Source organism: Micromesistius poutassou, assembly GCF_964030765.1.
Source record: "Micromesistius poutassou genome assembly, chromosome: 13".
In the NCBI taxonomy this organism is placed as follows: domain Eukaryota; kingdom Metazoa; phylum Chordata; class Actinopteri; order Gadiformes; family Gadidae; genus Micromesistius; species Micromesistius poutassou.
Window position 1 is genome coordinate 3,481,222 of NC_140283.1, and position 20,063 is coordinate 3,501,284.

General features: G+C 46.0%; 2 protein-coding genes across 2 annotated transcripts in view; one reads left to right on the top strand and one right to left on the bottom strand.

Moving 5' to 3' along the window:
- Positions 1–1,451: 1,451 nt before the first annotated feature.
- Positions 1,452–5,126, top strand: LOC311357476 (cholesterol side-chain cleavage enzyme, mitochondrial-like; the record flags this gene model as incomplete). The annotated part of the gene is made up of 9 exons (XM_084477438.1): positions 1,452–1,726; positions 1,911–2,066; positions 2,151–2,350; positions 2,517–2,720; positions 3,039–3,196; positions 3,304–3,470; positions 4,009–4,087; positions 4,409–4,600; positions 5,004–5,126. 9 exons carry the CDS (start codon positions 1,452–1,454, stop codon positions 5,124–5,126), a joined length of 1,554 nt encoding a protein of 517 aa, XP_084333564.1.
- Positions 5,127–5,819: 693 nt separating this feature from the next.
- Positions 5,820–20,063, bottom strand: part of ccdc33 (coiled-coil domain containing 33) — a gene marked incomplete at both ends in the record, with an annotated part of 27,704 nt that continues 13,460 nt past the window's right edge. The window contains 10 exons of the mRNA XM_084477821.1: positions 5,820–5,903; positions 5,994–6,083; positions 6,421–6,425; positions 6,977–7,073; positions 7,217–7,348; positions 7,454–7,542; positions 8,271–8,469; positions 11,181–11,244; positions 13,738–13,926; positions 14,568–14,654. Coding sequence (XP_084333947.1) covers positions 5,820–5,903; positions 5,994–6,083; positions 6,421–6,425; positions 6,977–7,073; positions 7,217–7,348; positions 7,454–7,542; positions 8,271–8,469; positions 11,181–11,244; positions 13,738–13,926; positions 14,568–14,654 — 1,036 coding nt within the window. The remainder of the gene's footprint in view (positions 5,904–5,993; positions 6,084–6,420; positions 6,426–6,976; positions 7,074–7,216; positions 7,349–7,453; positions 7,543–8,270; positions 8,470–11,180; positions 11,245–13,737; positions 13,927–14,567; positions 14,655–20,063) is intronic.

Genomic DNA, 20,063 nt, shown 5'->3' on the forward strand with positions numbered 1-20,063 from the left:
GTCGCGACCTAGTCGGTCAGCTTGCCAGCGGCCAGCAGCCAGCCGACACCAGCCAGGCATCGCAGCATGTCATTATGGCGTATAATTATCATACTATCGTACTAAATCATACTAAAATGTTAAAATGAAAGAGGTTGCGTCAATAAGTTTGACTAAAAGAGCAAAAATAAATCTGACTGAGGAGAGAATAGAACTAGGCCTACATCCTCTGCATTACTGACCTAGCATCACTCCCACTTGTACCACTGGGGCATTTGTTTATCATTTATTTGTCATCTGTTACACTGAAATTATACTATATTACTCTATAACTGAGAACTTTGTACATAATGTATCTTATTAGGCTCATGACATTTAACAAAACAAATAGGTTATATATAATATATAAAATACATTATTTGAATACGCCACAAATTACAACTAATAGATTTTATTGATACTGATAAAGCAACGATTACATCATTTCACAACACAAATCACAACATAAATTGTACTTCAATAGAAAAATATTAAAACAATATTAGCAATAAAGAGTTGTAGGTAGCTTTCGCCAGAGATCATGGCTTTCTGGTACTTCAACTGTCACAAAAAACGTTAATAACATGCAAATGAACTGATTAACGACCGCCCAGAGACTTTGAGCGACCAAGCCAGCCAGCGACCACAGCGACCAAAAGCAGCCAGACGAGCGACCAACACAGCGACCAATGCGACCTACGTCGCGACGCACGTCGTTGGTCACTCACAGAGCTCGGCCTTCCTTAAGTCATGGTGATTTAAGAGCAGGTTAATAAACAAGGCGATGAATGGACTTTAATCAAAGACCTCACTTCATATAATTAATGTGTAATCTATAACTTCATGTAACTACAATGTTTGATATGTAACCCTTTTTTATGTAATTCTTGCGAAATTACTGTATTACTGTATATGTATATTGTATTACTGAATGTATTGTGGACAGGGGGCGCGGGAAGATAAATGCTAACGGGGAACGGGAATAATGTTTAGAAGTTTGCAAACCAACTCAGGTGATGTTGTTACTCTGTGCAGTGACAATAAAGCCTTGATTATTCAACCTTAGTCCTTCTCGACCTCTCGTATTTTGAGTATTAGATTGTGGGTTTTATCCACAACAATGTAAATCTAGGTTTTGAAAGAATGTTTGAACCCCGCCCCCAACCGTCTTCCAGTGTAGCCCCCCTCCCACCGACCCCCCATAAATAATACACTGCTCATCGTCACTGCTGCATTTGAGTCAGGGAGGGCAGTACCGCTTCACTGGTGGACTGAGTAGAAGAGTTGAGTGGCCTCTTATCCAGAGAACCTGCCCCCTTGTATTAGCCATAACATCGTTGCAGGGAGAGACAACGTCCACTCCCGCAGGCTCCAGCCAGACCCCAGTGGTCTGTATAAAAGGTACCAGCAGAGGGGACTGTGTATTAGCTGGGATGGCCCGGTGGCACATGCTGCGGTGCAGCCCTATGGGGCTGCCTCGGCCCTGGGCAGAGGGGCTTCCGACCGGGAGTCTGCGCCGTAGCAGCAGTGTGCCGGTGGTCAGGGACGTGTACTCAGAGAACAGCAGCTTAGTCAGACCATTTCATGAGATTCCTGGGCTCTGGAAGAACGGGGCGGCCAATCTGTATGCCTTTTGGAAACAAGATGGCTTCAGGAACCTTCACCACATCATGGTGAACAACTTCAACACATTTGGACCAATCTACAGGTAAAGGAGGGATTTATTTTCTAATGAGTTGCGTTCATCAAAAATCTCTTGATAAAGTTTGGATGTCTTCGTTAGTGCCAGGCCACGTGTACATGCCTTTTTCCTTTGTATTTAATATTATAGATGCATAATCATGTTTCATCCTGACAAGGACGTCTCAACATTTTCTCTCTCTATCCGACAGGGAGAAGATAGGTTACTATGACAGTGTTAACATCATCAAGCCTGTGGATGCGGCCACACTGTTCAGAGCAGAGGGCTACTATCCCAAGAGGCTGAGGGTTGAAGCATGGACATCATACAGGGACTACCGGAACCGCAAATATGGAGTTCTACTCAAGTATCTATTTTACTAAACCCATTCACACTATCTTTAACCCATTCAGACTACCAACGATTAATCAAACCCCTGCTCTTGACCCAGGGACGGAGAAGACTGGAGGTCCAACAGGGTTATTCTCAACAAGGAGGTCATTTCTCCAAAGATGCTGGGGAACTTTGCCCCGTTGCTGGACGAAGTGGGCCAGGACTTTGTGGCTAGGATTCACAAAAAGATAGAGAGAAGTGGACAGAACAAATGGACAACAGACCTATCTCAAGAACTTTTTAAATACGCCCTGGAATGTAAGCAATGATTTTACATATACGTACTGTACATATTTGACTCATTTGAATGTTTTACAGTTTTTATCAGATCCAGTCCCTTGTTCTGACTTGTGTCTTGTCTGGTGTTTGTATAACGGGATGTGTATCAGTGTGTGATTCCTCCATGTCTCCTCCTTCCTGCCAGCGGTGGGCTCGGTGCTGTACGGAGAGCGGCTGGGTCTGCTGCTGGACTACATCGACCCAGAGGCCCAGCACTTCATCGATTGCATCACCCTGATGTTCAAGACCACCTCCCCCATGCTGTACATACCTCCGGCCCTGCTCAGGACGGTCGGGGCCAAGGTCTGGAGGGACCACGTTCAGGCCTGGGACGGCATCTTCGGCCAAGGTAGGACTGCCCTTAGCGGGACCTTTTATAACCATGGCGGCTGAATCATGACTGCGGAAGACATCCGAAGGGTTCTCAATTGAGAATTCAAACCCCAATGTCAGCACTGCAGTGTACCTGCTGTGAGCACTTTTTAGCAAGAAGACTAACCCCTATCTGCACCTGAATGACTAGATATATCTGAATGAACTTCAAGTCACTTTGGATGAAGGCATCTCCTTAACAGTGAATAGTAGTTAAGCCGTTCTGCCACACACATTAATATTGGTTGTTGATGTGTACAAATTACAGGCGTTTGATTTTCCCATCCCTCTCCAGCGGACCGCTGCATTCAGAACATTTACAGGAAGCTGAAGGAACCGGTTCCCTCTGATAAATACCCAGGGGTCCTGGCCAGCCTGCTCATGCTGGACAAGCTGTCCATCGAGGACATCAAGGCCAGCGTGACGGAGCTGATGGCCGGGGGGGTGGACACGGTAAAGACGACCACGACCATGACACTGGAGGACACACACTAACACACACTAACGTGCATGAGCCTCTCGCCACAAGGACTGAGGCTCTGACACCACTGTGCCTCCAGACCTCCATCACCCTGCTGTGGACCCTGTACGAGCTGGCCAGACACCCCGCCCTGCAGGAGGAGCTGAGGGCCGAGGTGGCCACCGCCCGCGCCCAGAGCCAGGGGGACCTGCTCGGCATGCTCAAGAGGATTCCGCTGCTGAAGGGGGCCCTGAAGGAGACCCTGCGGTAGGGCAGACCGGGGCCCTAAGAGACACTGCTTCAGTCCCTGTAACAACAGAGCCAGGCAGAGTTGATCCTGGAACATTGGACAATGTTTTATTCTTTACCTCGAGTTTAGGGATAGAGTTTAGGGTCTAACCCTTTTTGCAACGCAGTTCCACTCCGAGTTTGTCAAAAATCAATGCTTGTTCAGGGGCTTTTGGCGTTAACTGCTGACGCAAAGGTCCTTGTGCGTCCGTGTCCTTGTGCATCTTAATTCGACGCAGGGGGTTTTCACCTCATTACAATGAGGTGAACATTAATAAGTTCCCTAACCCTAACCCTAACCCACTACTACCCTAACCCTAACCACTACTACCATAATCCTAACCCTAACCTATATCGCCGTGGAGGGATTACAAACCCCCTGCGTCAAATGAAGGTGCACAAAGACCCCCTTTGCGTCAGCAGTTAACGCCAAAAGCCCCTGGCATCGATTTTTGGAGTTAGAATGTGTTGGTTTTTGATATGGTTCTGATATTCTGTATACTTTTTATTCTTCTAGGCTTCACCCAGTGGCAGTGAGCTTGCAAAGATACATCACAGAAGACATTGCCATCCAAAACTACCACATACCATCAGGGGTAAGATGAAAACATCTTCAGTGCCTTTTCAAACCACACTCAAGCTCATGGTTATTGTCCCCAGCACGTCTAAAAACAAACTGTGTATGACCAAGTATCTTCCCCAGGACAAAGCTTTCATGCCCCATATTCATATTCAGAACATTTACAGGAAGCTGAAGGAACCGGTTCGCTCTGATAAACACCCGGAAGTCCTTTGTATTACCTTTCATGCCCCATTCTCTCTCTCTCTCTCTCTCTCTCTCTCTCTCTCTCTCATATATACTGCTCTGACATGTCAGACACTTATGTTCTTTATAACAGTGTGTGTGCTGTGTGTAGACTTTGGTCCAGCTAGGGCTGTTTGCGATGGGCCGCGACCCCTCTGTGTTCCCCCGACCGGAGCAGTACCAGCCGTCCCGCTGGCTGCGGACGGAGAACAACTACTTCCGCAGCTTGGGCTTCGGCTTCGGCCCTCGCCAGTGTCTGGGCCGCCGCATCGCCGAGACGGAGATGCAGCTCTTCCTCATCCATGTGAGACCTTACATCCGTATTCATCTCGCTCACATCAGGAGCGGGGTACCCCCAATGTGCGTTATCGGCGTTCCCACGTTGGGAGGGAGCGATATCTGTTTCAGTCACATGGGTTTAGCGGTGAGAGGCAAGAAAGGGCAGGCCTTCCGGTAAAGGGATATCAGTTTCTGTTTAACGTTTAGGATATTGCATATTTATTTTCAACCATTTTGTGGTTATTCTTGTCATTTTCTGATTCCTCATGCTCAGAAAACTGTTCACTGACATACACAGCTCAAAATAAGTTAGCGTTTGCTTCGGGCGACAGGTACTACGGTGAAGGCTACGAACCTTCACCATAGTACCTTCAAACGTTATACGTTACATTATCACGGGTTAACCGAGACCTGCCATGCCTTTTCAGATGCTTGAGAACTTCAGAGTGGAGAAACAGCGGCACGTCGAGGTGAAGAGCACCTTCCAACTCATTATTCTGCCGGAGACGCCCATCATATTGACCATCAAGCCACTACCTGGCAAACGGTGACCAGGAACCTCACAGGAAACAAGCGGGAATGACCCCAGTAACAATATTTTATAGAATATGGTATGCTTTCATACTAAACATTATTTTATTATCATTGTATTATTTTAATATTTGTGAATAAAAGTTAGCCTGGAAATCCAGACCCACATCTAGAAAGCTGTAGAGTCTGGCAACGAGTAATGAAAATGGCCCAAAAAAAAAAAAGTAAAACAAGTCAGTAAAACAGCTATTATATATATATATCAGATACAGCGATGTGATTAGTTAATGTTCTGGGCCAGGGGACTCGGGGAGTGAGTATATTGTTCGTTGTCAGAGTGACTCGCTGAGCAAATTCAAATTGTGCTCTCGCGAGAACTTCCAGGGTAACTAAAGGTAGAATTGCACTGTGATTATCATATCCAAAAGCATTACAGTTATCTTACAAAATTGTATTTTTCTTAAAAAAATAAATGTTCTCTTTGCCATTTGATATGGGTTTGATATTGATTACTTTGGTCATGCTTGCAACTGGAAATACAGACACACACACACACACACACACACACACATGCAGACACACACACACACACACACACACACACACACACGCACACACACACACACACACACATACACATGCAGACACACACACAAACATATTGGCACCATATAACATATCAGATTACATGAGGTCATATTGGGGAAATGGCTTCAGCCTAATCCATGTCTGGTCTCACTGAGTCTGGTCAACATTTCCTGTTTCTCCTCCCCCCATAGTTTACAGTTCTCTGCCAGCTGTAAAAATAAATAAATAAATAAAAATGACACAAGCAAACTAAGGCACAACAGAGCTTAGTGTGCTGAGTGTCAGGTTTGTGTCTCTACCTGAGTCTCCAGTGTTCGTATTCTTGCTTCAGATGTTTCTAATTTGTGAAGCAAACTGAGTCTCTCCTCTTCTGGAAACTTCTTTGGTGCCTGTCAAAGGGACATATTAGTACCGTTGATCTGTGTTTTATGGAAAGTCAACAAAAAGTATTATCGAAGGACGTTCAAACTGCATAAAAATAATGACGAACTACGTAACAACTATTTAGTTTTGTTTTAGTGGTACTTTGAGATGCATGAAGACAATGAAAATGTTGAACATCTACCAGTTGGCTGTATAGTGTAGTGGACTCCCAGATGGTAAATGTTAACATCTACCAGTTGGCTGTATAGTGTAGTGGACTCCCAGATGGAAATAAACTGAGAGGGATCCTCAATGAATGCATCCTACCTGCAAGCTTCTTAGAGCCAAACGCTCCAAACTTACCTGCTCTTTTAAAGGGCCCATATATTACCACCAGGTGTGAGTATCAAACAGCTTGTAGTGGCTGATCACACTCACACTTGGTGGTATAACAGGGGGCCATTTAAGACATTTCTGGAGACAAATGTCGGTTAAGGGGCTAAAGAGCAAACAGTACTATCTCTGTAACCAACTGTCACAGGCCGTTACTTTAAACACACCATAGTGAAAGATGGATGGAAACGGCGTATGTGTGTGTTTATCAAAGACACCTGTGCTGACTGCTGGACCCTAGTGGCAGAAATCTGCTGATTCAGCATCTCCAGCTCGCGCCTGATCCCAGCATTCTCTGCTGCCAGGGCCTGCTCCATCTCTGCTCTGCCAGCGTCAACTACACGCACACACACACACACACGCACACACACACACACACACGCACGCACGCACGCACGCACGCACGCACACACACGCACACACACACACACAGATAGACAGACGGACACATCCGGTTTGTAATTGTATACTACGGGTATAGTGTTTAGAGGTACAGTTATGTTGACAATGTATTTAGCATCTTTACCTTCTGTGTGTTTTTTCCCAGCATGCTTTTTGTCCTCACTCTTTCTATTCCTCTCTGTCAGCTTGGCATCTAGCACTTTTTCCATCTTCTCAATCACCTGCGCCAATAGATAAACACACCAACAAACGCTCATGTCTTGATCGAATGGACTTTAGCCAGATGTATCACAAGAAATAGATATCAACGCCCTTCACAGCCTGATCATCGTTTTGGTGGACAGAAGAGCTTTGGTCTGTGAACCTTCTCCTGTTGTTTCACCGTGGCCTCCAAGCTCGCCACCCTCGCCACATGACCCTGGCAGCGCTGCACCTCCTGCTGCTGCTCCTGGTAGGCCTTCTGCAGCCGCACATGCTCCTTCTCATGGTCGTTCCTCTGCACCACATGCATGAGAGAGCAGGAGTCAGGCAATATGACCGTCCCTGGTGAATCGTCCACTAGTTGCAACGAGAGCATGTGGGTATGAGTCTGAACGCTGACCCTGATCATCTCGTTCTGCAGCTGCTGCACCTTGTCCCGGTGCTCACCAGCCTTCCTCGTCTCACTGGCCAGCGTGAACTTCAGATAGGCTTCATCAGAGCACAACAAAGAGAAGGACAAATTAGAATTGACTATTACATAAACGGTGATGTCATATTCGGCTGTGAGTGATCTGTTCCCCCCCCCCCCCCCCAAAATTTTTTTTTTGTGTCTTTGCGGTTCTTTTCAGTGTGAACAGATGGAGGGAGTTAGACAAACTCTCTGGAACCGCCTAAGTGTTGTCAGGTGGTCTAAGGCTTGATCATCTCTCGAGACATCCCAGCTCACATCAAAGCTTACTGCAGAGCAGGCTTCCTCTGGGGAGACCAACTAATCTGGCCTTTCTCTTTTTGCTTTCTTTGGCTTTGATGCCAACCGAGGGGAACATGCCTTTACTGAGGGCCACACACTGTCCTTCAGTAGATAAGGGATGCGCGCTCCGCACGGTTTATCAGGGTCTGAGGCGTAAATGAGCTGCCTTATCTCTGCATAACACAGACTGTTATAGTAACAGCACAGACAGATGTCCTCTGAAACCAACCCAGTATTTTGGACCTGGAATATTTCTTTATGACAAATCACAAGTATGTTATGAGAAATCTTATATTCAACCAAACCCCAAGTCAAATTAAGTAAATCAATCTGATGTAGTTATAAACATGTCCCATTAAAACATTTTTGGTGCCTTTTAGTGCCTTTGTTATTTTTTTGTGCACGCATGTGGATGTGGATGTGGAGGAGCAGCAGGGATACGCGTGGGGCTGCCGGGGCTCTCTACCTATCCGGTCCGCTATCTCAGCCTTGGTCATGACGTCGACGTCGGCGTCGTCCAACAGCTGCTGGCCAAGGTCCCGGTGCAGCGACAGGTCGCCGAGGAGCCGGCTGTTCTCCGCCTCCAGGGTCGCCACGCGCGTCCTCAGAGCGATCATGTCCTCCGCCATCTTGTCCAGGGCCGAGCGGTAGTTCTCCACGTCCTGCTGGGGGGGGGGGGACGTGTGAGGGGGGGAAGAAAGAGGGAAATAACTACTAAATGGACATTCACGCAGATCACAACACAAACATCAACAGCATAGCGTAGATTATACAACTCTCTCAGATATCAATCCACTTTCATTTCAACAAAACATTAAACAAAAACGAAATGCAAGAACGTTTCCTGAAAATACCTTTGCTCTGAGTCCTGTCTATTGAATGTGTGTATCACATTGACAGCCTCAAAGGCCCAGAATGGGACCCTCCCCCTAGCCCTTCACCCTGCACCTTCCAGAGGGAAGAGCCTTGAGATGAACACAGAGCAGGGAGCCGTGGTTACAGGGAGCCGTGGCTCCAGGGACGGCGCGATAGGAAACACGTGAGCAGACATTAAACAGAACGCAGACAAAGGCTGTGCAGAAGCGAGCTGGTAGAAAACAGTTGATTAGAAATGAGTTCAACATTTTGCGACTGGCTCTCCGTTGTTGGTCGGTTTCACCACTAGATGTCCCCTCTAGCCCGTCTTATAACAGATTTACCAGGCTAAACTGAACCACGGGTACTGAGCAGGATTAAGACCATTGTCAAAGGTGAAACATGGCAGACAATTCTCCATGCAGCTTACTGTCTAGGTAATTAACCCCGGTGTCTCTGTGTTTTCTCTCCAAGCAGGCGTCAACAGAGACAGTCTGTGCAAGTCAATTCAGGGGAGTGTACTGTTATTGCGATGGTATTGCGTAAGGTTGTGATGCAATGCAACAATACCAGTGTGAACACATTTGTTTTTAAGTATTAACCCCCGTGAAGGCAAAAAACAAAGCACGCGTATGTTGAGTGAACGGAGAGGTCTCTGATGGACAGGTAGACAGATGACACAGAGCTCTGGCCTTTTCGGAATCTGATTCAAAAGGAACAAATATTTCACGTATGCAGCTTTACAAATACATTTTCCTGGACACAAATGGCAGGGGACAAAAAGCCATCTCCCCTGCCTTGCCATATTGTACTGCCGCTTTCACTGCAGTTGCACTGCGGCCTTGTATTGTCGCCCCGGAAAGCAATTAGCAGCCCATGCCCATTGTTGACGAGCTCTTTCATAAGGGCCTCCCTCATGTCAGGCATGCGCCTGTTGTCACCAACACGCTGCGGCATTGTTCCCTGTCTCCTGCTCCCACTCTATCAGCTGGGGTACTACATGAGAGAGAGAGAGAGAGAGAGAGAGAGAGAGAGAGAGAGAGAGAGAGAGAGAGCATGCATGTGTCTTATGTGTGCGTGTGTGTGTGTGTGAGTATGTGTTTGCGCGTGTTTGTGTGTGTGCAATTGTGCATGGGTGTGTGTGTGTCTGCGCATGTGTGTGTGCATGTGTGAGTTTGTCTGTATGTACGTATGTGTGTGTGTGTGTGTGTGTGTGTGTGCATGTGTGTGTGTGTGTGTGTCTGCGCTTGTGTGTGTGTGTCTGCGCTTGTGTGTGTGTGTGTGTGTGTGAGTATGTTTGTGTGTGTGTGTGTGTGTGTGTGTGAGTATGTGTTTGTGCGTGTGTGTGTCTGCGCTTGTGTGTGTGTGTGCGTGTTTGTGTGTGTGTGTGTGCGTGTGTGTGTGTGCGTGTGTGTGTGTGTGTGTGTGTGTGCGCGTGTGTGGGGGAGGGGAGGGGGCGTGAATGATGAGGAGACTCCAATCCAGGGTGATGTGCTTGTAGCTCCCGTGGGACAGCGGGGTGAAATGGAGCATTTCATTGAGAGGGGGGCGGGGCCAAGGGGGGGGACTGGGGAGACCCAGAGCCCTGATCTGGTCCCAGCAGGCATGATGGGAGACATGACTGGAGTCATCATGGAGTTGAATAGGGTGAAGCTAGCTGGGCGATAATCCAACCTTTTACCTCGACTGTCCAATGACAACAGACGGTAACAGGTTGGTTTCTTCATACCAAATCCCTATCAATAGTCACGGTGAAATCATTATATATAAGGGAAGTTTCACCTTTAAAATGAAAATATTCTCGGTTTGTAAATTGACTGACATCCTTTTTTATTATAATTAACTAGAATAATCATGAATAAAAGAGAATGTTTGATTTATGGAAATAACGTCCTAATGTGATCACTCCAATAAAAAAAAAAACTGACCCAATCAACTCGCTCTCGTTTAGAGTGCAATCAGTCTCAGAATAAATGTTAATCTATTCCACTGGCTGCCATTTTGTCTCCGCAGTGTGCAGGGAGGAGAACATGTGGGACATGTGAAGGAGAGGCCGTTCAGCGAGAACTGCCAGCAGCCTGCGTCACGCTGGACTTTATAATAGCAGACATCTCAGCATGGCGTCCAATCCACCCTCTGTTCTCTACGCCAAACATGATATGTCCCCAAAGGGTCTCGAAAATCGGCATTACCTTTTACAAAGTAGATCTAATACAAATCCACTGCTGAAGATATAGGACTCCACAATCTCAAGGCCACACTTTTCTAGACTTTTTTTTTGTCACATCTCTCAAATGCTAATAATATATATATATATATATATATATAAAGTTTAGCATTCATTTTGCAAAAAAGATCACACTTAATGTAAAGCTACAGTTGATTCTGAAACAGTGTACCGTGTATGTATGTCCCACATATATGTGGGGCAAATATACACTGAAGAAATGTTCTCCTTAGAGAGAAATGTTGAAGAAATGTTCTCCTTAGAGAGATGTGTTTTAGGTCAGTGTACACTCACCTTGGTCTGAAGGGCAATCCTCTCAGCTGTGTTTTCCTCTGCCTTGAAATCAGGTAGAGGAGGCCTGAAATGTGAACATATAACTGCCGTCAAATAACACCACATCTAGATCAGTAACATGTCAAATTGTTGACTCTTTTCATAATAATAATGGAACACAAAAGTATAATAATAATTAACAATAATAAATAATCAAATAAATAATAATTAAAATAAATACAAATATAAATATTTTGTCTTTCTTGATTAATAAAAAAACACGTAATTATAATAATAATTAAAGCTGCGAGCAGCATTTTACGGTGCCAAGCATAAGCCGACCAATAAACCATCAAGACCCTGACAGGCCATTAAAACCCTGACAGACCTGACAGACTAACCCTAACCCTAACCCTAACCCTTGACAATTAAGACCCTGATGCAGACCATGAAGACCCTGACAGACCTGACAGACTAATCCTAACCTAACCCTGACAGACTAACCCTAACCTAACCCTAACCCTAACCCTAACCATTAAGACCGTGACGCAGACCATAAAGAGTTGACAATTAAGACTGTGAGTCATAGGTTCTTGAGGCATATTTGTTCAGCATGAGGATATGCATGTGTGAACAAAGTTTTACGTCTGTAAGTTAAAACGTTTATGAGATATGCTTGTTCAAAATTTGCATCTTTGGATTGTTGCTATAGCGCCACCTTTCGGCCGATTTAGATACAATTTGGACAGTTTCGTCTTGACCCATGTGCCTTGGACTATCCCAAGTTTGATGACGATCGGGTTAAGTTAACCCTGCCTTTTGGCGTTAAGTTAAATTTTGACGATTTTTGATGATTTTTAGCCTATGTCGGCCATGTTGTTTTGCCAATTGACTTAATTTTACTTGAGCAGTTGGAACTTTGGTCCCCAACAGCCACTAAGTCAGTCCCGCTAAAATCAAACATTGCGTCTATGAACTGTAGCGATTTTAGTGACAGGCCACGCCCATTTCGATGCCATGCCCTATTTGAAAAGATATTGATTATATCTTGTTCATAATTTGATTTTGAACAACTTTTGTATTGGAGTCAAGATCATAAGAGTCCAATTTGATGTTGATATGAGCATTTAAGGCTTTTTGTGGTTTAAACCACACCCCTTTTAGAAGTCAATGGCTCCTGGGTGCTTTAATCTTCATTGTACAGACTAATATTTATGTCAGATTGAAGACATTGGTCCTTAGATGATATGGGCTAAAGGATTTTTGTCAAAGTCAAAAAACCTGGGATCCTTAGGGAATTTAATGTTTTTAACTAAATTCAAGATGGCGGCAAATCTAGTCGCCGAAAGTCATAGATTCTTGAGGCATATTTGTTCACCATGAGGATATGCATGTGTCAACAAAGTTTCATGACTGTAGGTCAAAGCGTTCACGAGATATTCTTGTTCAAAGTTTGCATTTTTGCAAAGCAGCAAAGCAGCAGAAAATGGGTCTTACACCAATGAGCGGACATTAATATGTAGCACACTAAATAGGCATGTAAAAGGCCAATGTTCAAGCAAAATAAACACCTGAATGTGACCAAATGAACGTAATAACTATTAAGTTAGGTGGTTGTACACAAGGCACTTCGCTATATCTCACTAACACTTTTTCAAAACCAGACCAAAATGTATGCACCCGCCCAATGCTAACTTTTCCAGCCTAAAGTGATGGAAAGTAGTCCAATTGGGAGGGGAACAGCCCAATCTTGCAACACTGGTTAGTGTTTTTGGGGAAAACTGATCCAAAATTTGATCTGGATGATCAGCGTATTCTGGAGTTTCTAACCGTATAGATTTGCATAGCTCTTTCGATTAGCGATAGTTGTAACACATTGGGTTGGAGAGTTCAACGTTTAAAATATCCTACCAGGTAGAGAACAAGCGAAAACATATCATTGTGGGCTAAATTGGCAATGGCTGGGGCAGAATGGTTCTCTGCTTACTGAGAGCAACCAACCTGTTCATCAGGAACCCGGAAGTAATACCTGCGGCTAATGCAGAGCTGCCAACCCTCATGGTTTCACCGTGTGACACACGTTTTTGCCTGCTTACACACGCACACACGCCACACATCCACTTTCTCACGGCAAAAAACAAACAAACACGCGTCCGTCCACAACGCGTCCCAACCCCCCCCCCCCACCCCCCCCAACAATCCCCATCGCCGCCCCCCAAAGTCAACATTTACACCCGCGGACCCTGCTATAAGGTATGCATTACAAGATTCTACAGAATCTCACGCCAGCGAAAACCCAAAAGTTTGCATCCCTGCTAATGAAATCGTTGGTGGAATGTAAATTTCCTTGCCACACCTTAAAAATAACATAACTGTTGTTGTAATGTTGAGTCAGCCTCTGCAGCTGCAGTAACTTTCATAAAAAGCGTGCGAGCGGTTTAGGCTGTGTAAGTCAAACGTGGCGGAATAATAACAAAACTAACGATTACTATAGGTTGCCTCGCACTTTGTGCTTGGCACCCTAATAATTGTTGGTGAACATTTCCAGGCTGGTGCTCGTGTGTGTGTGTGACGCTACCGTTTGTGTGCATGCTGAACCTGATAGGTCTTCCTCAGGCGAGACGGGGAGGCCGGCTCCCCCTCGCTGGGCACGGCTCCCCTCCTCTCAGCCGGAGGCTCCTGGGAGGCAGACCCCCCGGGGCTGACAGGCTGCTGGTCTTCCGGAAGGATCCGAGCCAGCGCGTCACGAGACGGGAGGTCAAACGTGCTGCGCAGGAGCTGAGGGAGAATTCAGCCCGTGGTCGAAAGATGTTTCATCCCCAACTCCTTCTTACTGTGTCTGTCTGTACCGCTCATCAATACCGAGAGCAATTATGCAACATCGTATCGTAACGTCGATGCGTGCAAAACCGACGACAGGCCGACGTCATGGAGCGTGTGTTAGCCAACGCCGCTGCCCAAGATAAACAGCAACAGCGCTTTTGCGACCATGTGGGTGGATGCTGTGTTGCGTGTGGATGCCAGAACCAAAGTATCCACTCATCAAGTACCCAGAAGCCCCTCTCCACGCCGCGTTACTCTAACCTTTCTCTGCCCGCTTTGCTTGCATGGCCTGCAACAACCCACTTGGAAATTCATAGAGGCTCTTGCATTGCTCTGCATAACAGCCGTGAGACATAAGTGGCCACTCAGCTCCAGCGGTCAGCGCCGCGGCAGAGCTCCGTACGGGCTCATTATTAATCCAGCTCGTTGTTATGGTTGTTATGGTTGCCAAGCAACATCGTCAGATAATGAAAACATAGTGAACAAGTATTTGTGTAAAAACCTATTCCTGGTTGATATGCACGTATTATTTTTACATATATATACGCAGATCTCGTGTCTGCAGGGTCACCAGGCCTACCTTACTGGTTTTGTGGTTGCTGGCTGGCCTCGTCTCTGGTTTTGATGTCTTCATTAGATGGGAAATATGGGTCCTGGTTGCACACGTGAAACCTGCGCACCCAGCAGATGAAGTGAAAGCTACGCAGCAATGTCATGTGTGAATAATCCCCAGTAGCCACAACACAGACCATAGCAACTCTAAAGCGCCACCAGGGAGGGTCACCATGGCACACAATGCACTCCTACAAGTATTCATCCAACCGTTATAACCGTCATAACACATGATACAACCTCAGCTTAGACAAATGAAACCAGACTATGGACTGACTTAATAGAATACAACCTTTCAAATCAAGCTGCGACTACGGAACCAAAAGCACAGAAGACAACCTTGGACTTATAATAATGCATGGCACCAGGTAATAATGAAAAGCAATAATCCATGATCAAGTTTAACACGTCGGCTGGGCTCCCCTGGGTCCACCGCAGGGTTAGAAATCAATCAGGATCAACAGTGACTCCATGCGGTGAAGTGGCATGTGAACAGAATCAATGGAATCAGAGCAGCTGTCAGAGCATGCCAGCTCCTGGACCGTCTCACCATTGTTATGGAGATGAGAGGGACGGGACTAATGAGATCTGGGAAGAGGAGACATGCGGTGTGATACCTGTGGCTCTCTCTCCCTCTCTCTCTCTCACTCTCCCTCTCTCTCTCTCTCTGTCTCTCTCCCTCTCTCGCTCTCTCTCTCTCTCTGTCTCTCTCCCTCTCCCTCTCTCTCTCTCACTCTCTCGCTCTCTCTCTCCCTCACTCACTCTCCCTCGCTCTCCTCTCTCTGTCTCTCTCCCTCTCTCGCTCTCTCTCTGTCTCTCTCCCTCTCCCTCTCATCTCTCTCTCTCTCTCTCTCTCTCTCTCTCTCTCTCTCTCTCCTCACTCACTCTCCCTCGCTCTCTCTCTCTGTCTCTCTCCCTCTCGCTCCCTCGCGCTCTCTCTCTCTGTCTCTCTCTCCCTCTCTCTCTCTCTCTCTCTCTCTCTCTCGCCTCCCCCTCTCTCTCCCCTTCTCTCTATCAAAGAAAATTAAAAGAATATCCATAATAATGTTTATTTTATAATATATATATATATATATATATATATATATATATATAATATATATATATATAATATTTGTATTATCAGACAGTATAACCCAGTTATAGCAACACACACATACCAATTCAAACCAATAACTGGTGTGCATATATACGTCTAATTATCTTGGATGGATAGCTAGGGGAATTATTGATTCCATTGAATTTGTGTGAAACCTTGACTGCAAAAGTAGGTACGGGACTGTGTGTGTGTGTGTCTCTCTCTCTCTGTCTTTGTGCTTTGTATACCAATATGTTTGTCTTGTGATTTCCTTTACATGATCAAAGCAAACTGAAATTGTGACACAATAACAAACCTTTCCATTCTGGATTCAGGAATACATGAGGGCCATATTACGACTCTGGCTAAATTTACATTTCAAACCTTTTTCAAAAGGTACCGATGAGATTCATATAATTTATTTATTTATAACGGTTAATTGTTGTTGAACATTTCCAGGCTCGTGCTTATGTGTGTGTGACGCTACCGTTTGTGTGCATGCTGAACCTGATACCATGCTGTTCCTCAGGTGAGATTCTGGCTAAATTTACATTTCAAACCTTTTTCAAAAGGTACCGATGAGATTCATATAATTTATTTATTTATAACTGTGTGTAAATCCGTAGCCAAATTCCCTGTATGAATATATGTGGTTTAGTATTCTGTTCTGTTAAGTACTAATATTTTCATAACTGTCTCATTTAATTCATGCTAAATAATTCACTGTATCCTTGCAGCTATGTGTTCGTGTAGGAGGCGTAAAGTCTTTCTCTCCATCGAGGGAGACTATGTTAACCCCAAAACACATGCAATTTATTCCAACAAATTTTGTCTGACAAAACTGTAAACATCCTCCACCAGGATTTGGCAGTCACTGCGGCTGTGAATTTATTTTTAAAGAGCTGATACACAACCACAGAGGATCTCAAAATGGCAGCAGTATAAGATCCTCGTCCCCCCCATCCCTTTCCTGTAGAGGAAGTGGGGACCTCTGTGCCATCGGAGGGCTGGGGACACAGCAGCCATCAGCATTTCACACACAACCTGCAGAGTGCAGCAAAATGGGCCGTCTTCCTCTGGAGTGACAGCCCCGAGTCGGCTGCCACACGGAGCCTCAATTAGCCTTCCAGAACGAGGCCTCTCCCTGGAGCTTTCTCCTCCTCTCTATACCTCCCCTCCTCCTCCCCCTCTCCCCCCTCTCCCCCCTCCCCCCTCCCTCTGACCCAGTCCTACAGCTCCACAGCGTCTCTCTCAGCTGCCTGTCTCCGGTTCCCACCTACCTACTGGGGACCACAGCCAGGTGCTAATGGAGAGGCAGGCAAACCGGACGTTTTCTGGGGAAGGGCAAAGGGAACGCTTAGTAGGGAGGGCGTTGGGAGAGAAGGATCCAACAGTGCAAAAATAATACAGAATTAAATATAATTATACATCTGGTTCCACAACCCAGAGACACAGATCAGAGTGATGGTTATTGTTCTATGTGTGTTGATTGAAATAAATTGATTTTGAGACGCTTAATAAATAATAAAAGCCAATGGTGAATAGAATCGGTCTAGTGAATAGAAAACAATTATAGATATCATCTACAGTAAAAGCTCTGACTAGTTACACAGATGTGATTTATTTCCAGGAAAATGTTCAAAGTATTATTCCAAACGATTATTTTAAAGCCATTTAAAAGCTATTTAAAACTATAGGCCTAATTCAATTGACACATTTTTATTCAAATAGTTCATTGTATCTATTTGATATACCCACTAAATTATCTGATGAACAGATTATATCAATCCAATAACATAATCAAACATATTTGATTATGAATGATAATCAATGATGATAATTCAATAATCACTACATATATATGTGTCTGATCCCGTCAATGCGTTTGGGTGCATGGCAAATTGGATAGACTGAATTCCCATGAGCAAACCGTTGATTGTTTTCTATGTAATGAAATCTGTGCTCTGTCAGCAAAATAAAAAAAGGAAATTGTTGTGTGTGTGTGTGTGTGTGTGTGTGGGTGTGTGGGTGTGTGTGTGTGTGTGTGTGCGCGTGTGTGTGTGTGTGTGTATGGCTGTGTGTTTCAAGGACATCAGGCAGCCTTGAGTCAAGGACGCGGGGGGCTGACAGCCAACGCCAATCCCATTGAGCTCCACAGCAACACTAAAGCTACGCGTGTCAGTAAATCACAACCCGTGATAAACGCTAAGCTACGCTGTACGGTTGTTGCTCTTAAGGCTCCACAGACAAACTAGCTTTAGCCTTAATCATATAGGCTGAGTAAGTGCCCCTCGTGATATGTATTCAATACACAGGACTTTATTTGTGCTAAAATGTATTTTTCAAAGAATCTTAAGTGTGGCATATGATGAACTCATGTGTTTAATTGAATCTTTAATTAAGTGTTACAATTGGAAATGACCGCATAAAGGAAGACAGTATTTATTTGACAAAAATCCTTTGATTAACCAATGTTAAGTATCACATTTTTATAAAACAAAGCCAACTGCAACATCACCAACTTTCAACTCGTTTGGTGTCAAATCTGACAATATGCCCAAAAGGTTGATGTTTCATGAGTTCAGCATTCCTAGACACTCGCTCCCGATCCCAATCAACTAGCGAGGAAATCCCTCCTGGCGCCCCACCGCAGCAGGACCTGTGAGTTCTGAACAGACCGTCTCAAAGAGTAAGCATATAGCTTAGCAAAGCAGTCTCAGAGTAAGCCTGCAGCTCAGAGTCAGGGTGCTGCAGGCAACGCCTCGGCCACCGCGCAGCCCCGTCAGCGTCTGCATTTATTTCCAATCTCCCACCGCCTGACCTTTCCCGTTGAAGCGCTGTGGCCCTGGCTTAATGACTAACACACCGGTTGACATTTACAGAAAACAGGGGAGCTGTTGACGTGAGAAGAAACATGAAGAAACACAAAAAAACGATAACATTGTTTTGTAGCCAAACGGGATCTAAATAATGGGAGTTGTAAAATGTCCCTACAGTGCACCATAAGTCTGGGCATAATAGATGACAGAATTAACACCAATGCACAGGAACGCTCAAGACTGTGGACAGCATAAAGCAAGTGATGGTTTGCGGTGGAGGAAGGGGTGATTCATGTGTGTGTGTGTGTGTGTGTGTCATCATACATACATCACTTGGGGTTTGACTGGGCTGTCAGTGGTATTGGATTTATATCAGACAGGTGATGATGTCAACGCCCCGCCCCCCAAAATGAAACACAGATCAGAGGTCAGCCGGTCCAGTGATGATGTGATTTAAGTGCTCAGGTGGATGCGACGAAGACCTGACTGAAGGTCTTTGCCACATCGACCGTGTGCTCTACGACTATCTTCTCTCTAGCATTGTGTGAACTGAAGAAAACATTAAAAAAACGACAAATTAAACAGCGGCCGCGGGCCGGACAAGGATCAGGTGAGATCCAGCGTCCTGTTCAGCGATCGCCCTGTGAGTGGTCGTCACCGGGCGGCGTTTGGTGGCCCCTCATCAGCCCGTGCGTCTGCGCAGCCTTGTGGAGCCCCATCGGTCATGAGCAGAGTGGCAGAGATGGCATTATCCAGGGGTCCATGGGAGGGTTAAAGATCTACATTAGCGTTCCATCGACCTCGCAGGCACCGGGGGGAGGGGAGGGGTGCAGCGTGGAGGGGGTTTGTGGGGGGAGGTGGTTATTGTGCACTCTGGAAGCCCGCGTCTAGAATCAGATAAGAGCATGGAATAGAGCAGTTAACCTCTCGACTCCCCTTCTCCGCGCGGGACAATGCAGCCCGTCTGTAATGAGCACGGCTCGGCTATTTACCGCCCGTCGCCTGACGGACAGCCCCGCTTTAGACGGAGAGCAGACCATTAGCAGAGCCGGAGACGGTAGAGACAGCCAGACAATACGCAGCACTAGCACTGGGAGGGCTCCATCGCACCGCAGTACGCCTGTTCACAGAGCTGAGGAGTCGTGTTATCTAGCTGAACGGGAGACGGGTGGAGGTGGAAACAAGGCGGGAATAAGCTGTAAATCTTGCTACACACTCTCTCTCCCCCTCTCTCTCTCTCTTTGAGTCTCTCCCCTTCTCTCTCCCCCTCTCTCTCTCTCTCTCGCTCTCTCTCTCTCTCTCTCTCTCTCTCTCTCTCTCTCTCTCTCTCTCTCTCTCCGCCTCTCTCTCTCTCTCTGCTCCAGCTGTGGGCAGCAGATACAGGCCTGCATGTCTGGGACTTCAAACGGTCTGGTCCCGGTCCAACCCAACCTGCGCTCCAAGCAGAAGCCAAGCCCCCCCTCTCCCCCCTCTCCCCCCCCCCCCCCCCCCCCCCCCCCAGTCTCCCCCCCATCTCTCCCCCTGCCTCCCCTGCTCGGTGCTTATCTGAGCACCCCAGGCGGACGCGGTAAA